The sequence below is a fragment of the Berghia stephanieae genome, chromosome 11 (assembly GCF_034508935.2).
Source record: "Berghia stephanieae isolate SIO BIC M18660-M18661 chromosome 11, UCSD_Bste_1.3, whole genome shotgun sequence".
Lineage (NCBI taxonomy): Eukaryota > Metazoa > Mollusca > Gastropoda > Nudibranchia > Aeolidiidae > Berghia > Berghia stephanieae.
The window spans coordinates 18,527,917-18,532,498 of record NC_088370.1 but is presented as its reverse complement, the minus strand read 5'-3'; the positions used below and the strand labels follow the sequence as shown (position 1 = coordinate 18,532,498).

General features: G+C 39.7%; 1 protein-coding gene across 2 annotated transcripts in view; it reads left to right on the top strand.

The window, feature by feature from the left end:
• The window catches only part of LOC144956714 (dynein axonemal light chain 1-like), a 10,535-nt gene that overhangs the window by 2,136 nt on the left and 3,817 nt on the right, over positions 1 to 4,582 (top strand). The window contains exons 2-3 of one of the 2 annotated variants that reach the window (XM_078887389.1): positions 1,241 to 1,387; positions 4,414 to 4,582. The exon at positions 4,414 to 4,582 is cut by the window's right edge and continues 41 nt beyond it. In XM_078887389.1, coding sequence (XP_078743515.1) covers positions 1,244 to 1,387; positions 4,414 to 4,582 — 313 coding nt within the window. In that variant the 5' untranslated portion in view covers positions 1,241 to 1,243. Of the gene's footprint in view, positions 1 to 1,240; positions 1,388 to 1,785; positions 1,862 to 4,413 lie in introns of those variants that run through there. The other variant, XM_078887390.1, reaches the window with a different exon arrangement.

Here is a 4,582-nt window from a genome sequence, read left to right as displayed (position 1 = left end):
CCATCGTTATGTTATAGCCTGATACTGAAATCCAAAAGGACTGGCAGTTTGACGTCATTATTTGGTTTTTGCACCGCCTAGTGAGTTGTCGTTAGTAGAGCTCATGAAAACAAGTTATTTCATTGGTTGAACTATTGAATACAACTCACGATTTGTTTCTTTTGTGGCAAAAGACTGGCATTTTGACGTCATTTTTTGGTCAGTATCAGGCCATAACTTTACGAAGGCCACGGTCCAATCCACCTCCACTGTCTTCTTCCTATTTCCTCTCCCACTGGTTTCTGCTGTGTTCTTTTCCATACTCCTTCATTTTTTATTATATCCATCCATTTTATTCGTGCTGCTGTAACAACAAGTAATGGTTTGGTGATTATGTCCTTATAGATGCTGTGCGTTTAGCCAAAAAAAAAAATAAATCATAACACCCGTCAGCGGGATATAACCGTAAAGTTATGGTCTGACACTGACCAAAAAATGACGTCAAATTGCCAGTCTTTGGCCACAAAAGAAAACAAATGGTGAGTTGTATTCAATAGTTCAACCAATGAAATAACTTGTTTCCATGAGTTCTACTAACGACAACTCACTAGGCGGTGCAAAAACCAAATAATGACGTCAGACTGCCAGTCCTTTTGGATTTCAGTGTCAGGCTATAGATAGAAAGAAGATGACGTCACTCAGGCCTTTGTTATTGTTTCTGCCATCCGCGTTTGTGAGTTGTTCTCACTAAACTTTATTATCCGGACTATAAAAGTTCATGGTTACACAGAGTTTATGTGTTAGTCCGTTATAATTCCGGATGGCAATGTTGTGAACTCCTTGGCCAAGCGCATTCTATCTATAACACAACGATGGCTACGATATAACGCACCAGTATGTGTAACTTTGAACGTTTGTAGTCTCAAAGGGAATGAGATTAGCGAAAGAGTAGCGTCCATTGATTGGACGCCACCTTACAGAGAGAACGTCAATTTGGTTTTGAAGTGTCTCAAGCCGCTTTCACCGGAAGCGAGGACGAGAGACGCATGCGCACAACCAACGTGACGTTCTCTCTCTAATAACTTTTCCGCCGGTGACGTCACAGACTATGGGTGACATCCAATCAACGGATGTTACTCTTCCGCTAATCTCGTTCCCTATTGATAAAATTTAGCGAGAACTACTCATTAAAAAGAAAAAGGCTGGGTAAAACGATAGAAAGAGTTGAGTGACGTCAATTTTGTTCCTTCTATTTCTACAGAGGATGTCGAAGGGCACGTCCATCAAAGACGCATTGAAACAATTTGAGGACGAGACGGGCCAGAAGGCCAAGGACGCCAAGATTGTGAAAATGATTGGAAAGATTCCAATGATTGAACGGATGGACGCGTCACTGTCCCAGCTGGAGGTTGGTGTGCTGTGCTGTGGAAATCTAGCGTCATCGCTACTATAGTCATCGTTGTTATTATTATTATTGTTATTATTATCATTATCATCATCATCATCATCATCATCATCATCATCATCATCATCATCATCAGCCAAGGACGCCAAGATTGTGAAAATGATTGGAAAGATTCCATTGATTGAACAGATGGATGCGTCACTGTCCCAGTTGGAGGTTGGTGTGCTGTGCTGTGGAAATCTAGCGTCATCGCTACTATGGTCATCGTTATTATTATTATTGTTATTATTATCATCATTATCATCATCATCATCATCATCATCATCATCATCATCATCATCATCATCATCATCATCATCATCATCATCATCATCATCATCATCATCATCATCATCGGCCAAGGACGCCAAGATTGTAAAAATGATTGGAAAGATTCCATTGATTGAACGGATGGATGCGTCACTGTCCCAGCTGGAGGTTGGTGTGGTGTGCTGTGGAAATCTAGCGTCATCGCTACTATGGTCATCGTTGTTGTTATTGTTATTATTATTATTATCATCATCATCATCATCATCATCATCATCATCATCATCATCATCATCATCATCATCATCATCATCATCATCATCATCATCATCATCATCATCATCATCATCATCATCATAATCATCATCATCATCATCATCATCATCATCATCGATTTTTATTGTAACACAATCTTGGGGTCATGAAACGGAAGCGGTTTGAGCATCGAATTGACAGAATCTGTCATTGCGCTATTATTAAATGACGTAGACTCCATCAATGTCGGCATCAATAATTGGGCAGAGAAGTCCAGACGTCACACCTTCTTCTTTTCCGTTTCCTTGGAACACTCATTGGAGGAAGCGTGTATGAATCCAGTCCTCTGGGGGACTAATAATGAATAGGTTGTATATTTGCATCATAAGGTGGCATAACTATTTTAACAGGAAATGAAGCGAATAGAAAAGTGCCAGAAGACAATAGAGCATATAAAAAAAAATTCATCGGCGATGGGGGTTCGAACCGTAGACATCGTAAAGTTATAGTCTGACACTGACCAAAAAATGACGTCAAAATGCAAGTCTTTTGCCACAAAAGAAAAAAAATCGTGAGTTGTATTCAATAGTTCAACCAATGAAATAACTTGTTTTCTTGAGCACTACTAACGAAAACCTACTAGACGCCACACAAACTTAAAATATGACGTCAAACTGCCCGTCCTTCAGGGTTCTTGTGTCAGGCTATAACATAACGATGGCTACGGTTCAACACACAAATACCCCGAAGTTTGTTAGAATTTATGCTTAATAGGATTCAATAGTCGTAACGTCACTTCCTTCCCAATGACGTATGGTAACTTAGTAACACTGGCTCTAAACTATCTAAACAATGGCGGACGCCCGTATGAAATATTTCTCCGGCTAGCATAAAAACGTTTCCAGAGGAAAAAAAACACATAAATTTGATCATGTTTTGACTTTTACACATTCTGATCAAAAGGCATATGAAAAGGGAATGAAAAGTTCTAGCCAGCATGAAGAATAAAAAGTATTGATTTTCTTTGTTTAGAACCAAGATGACCGCCGTTGCCTGGCGGCGTGATATCAGACTACTGAATCCTATTAATAGCCATGATATTATTCTCAATCACATAAAATAGAGACGATTGAGACACTGAGTAAGCTCCGATATTGGGTGTGAATATTAATTCAGAAAAGTGTGTGGAGCAGGCACTTATGTTGACAATAACAAGAAATGAAGTGAGTATGAAGAAAGTGCCAGAAGACAATATAGAGAATAAAAAAAAGTCGTGGTGATGGGGGCTCGAACCGTGGCCTTTGTACTGTTATGGCCTGACACTGACCAAAAAATGACGTCAAAATGCCAGTCTTTTGCCACAAAAGAAAACAAATCGTGAGTTGTATTCAATAGTTCAACCAATGGGACCACTTGTTTCCATGAGCTCTACTAACGACAACTCACTAGGCGGTGCAAAAACCAAATAATGACGTCAAAATGCCAGTCCTTTTAGATTTCAGTGTCAGGCTATAGATAGTATGCAGATGACGTCACTCAGGCCTTTGTTATTGTTTTTGCCATCCGCGTTTGTGAGTTGTTCTCACTAAACTGTATTAACCAGACTATAAAAGTTCATGGTTACACAGAGTTTGTGTGTTGGTTCGTTATACTTCCGGATGGCAATGTTGTGAACTCCTTGGCCAAGCGCATTCTATCTATATAACATAACGATGGCTACGCTCGAACCCGCGATCTTACTGGTACGACAACTCCGCCATAACTATTTTAGCAGCAGGATGTATAGATAGTATGCGCTTGGCTAAGAAGCTCATAACATTGCCATCCGGAAGTATAACGGACTAACACACAAAACTGTGTGTATCCATGAACGTTTATAGTCAGGTTAATACAGTTCAGTGAGCATTACTCATAAACGCGGATGGCAAAAAACAAAAACAAAACAATAACAAAAACATGAGTGACGTCATCTTCGAACTATCTATAGGCAGATTCTAAGTATTACGGGACTAGAAAATAAGACGAGACTATATCAGTCTGAAAACTGAAGTTCAACTGCACAAGGCATGTATCCGGGCCTCCGGAAGGGTGGTTTTACACTTCCAATGAGATTCGAACCATTTTTTATGACATCACACTTTTGTTCCCTATTGGTGCGATGCGTTAAGGTAAAATACTCGTAACATCCGCAAGCCGGATAAAAGGTACCAGCACACAATGTTATGTGTAGTAACCTTAAACGTCTATAGTCTGATTGATAGAATTTAATGAGAACTGACCATTAAAATGGATGTCTAAAAACATTAACAAAAATCTGAGTGACGTTGATTTCGTTAATTCTTTTGACAACCAACATTTATTTAAACTGGAAAATTAGATGCCATCTCTTGGTTTTACACTTCCAATGAGATTGGAACCAGTTTTTTTTTTTTTTTGGACATCACGCTTTTATTTATTCCCTATTCTAGTCTTGTGAACAGTTGTCTCTGTCAACAAACAAGATAGACAAAATCAGCAACCTGAACGGGTTGAAGAACCTCCGAGTTCTGTCCCTTGGTCGCAACGTCATCAAAAGCCTGGCGGGAATCGAGGCTGTCGGGGACACGCTGGTGGAGCTGTGGTGTTCTTACAATCTGG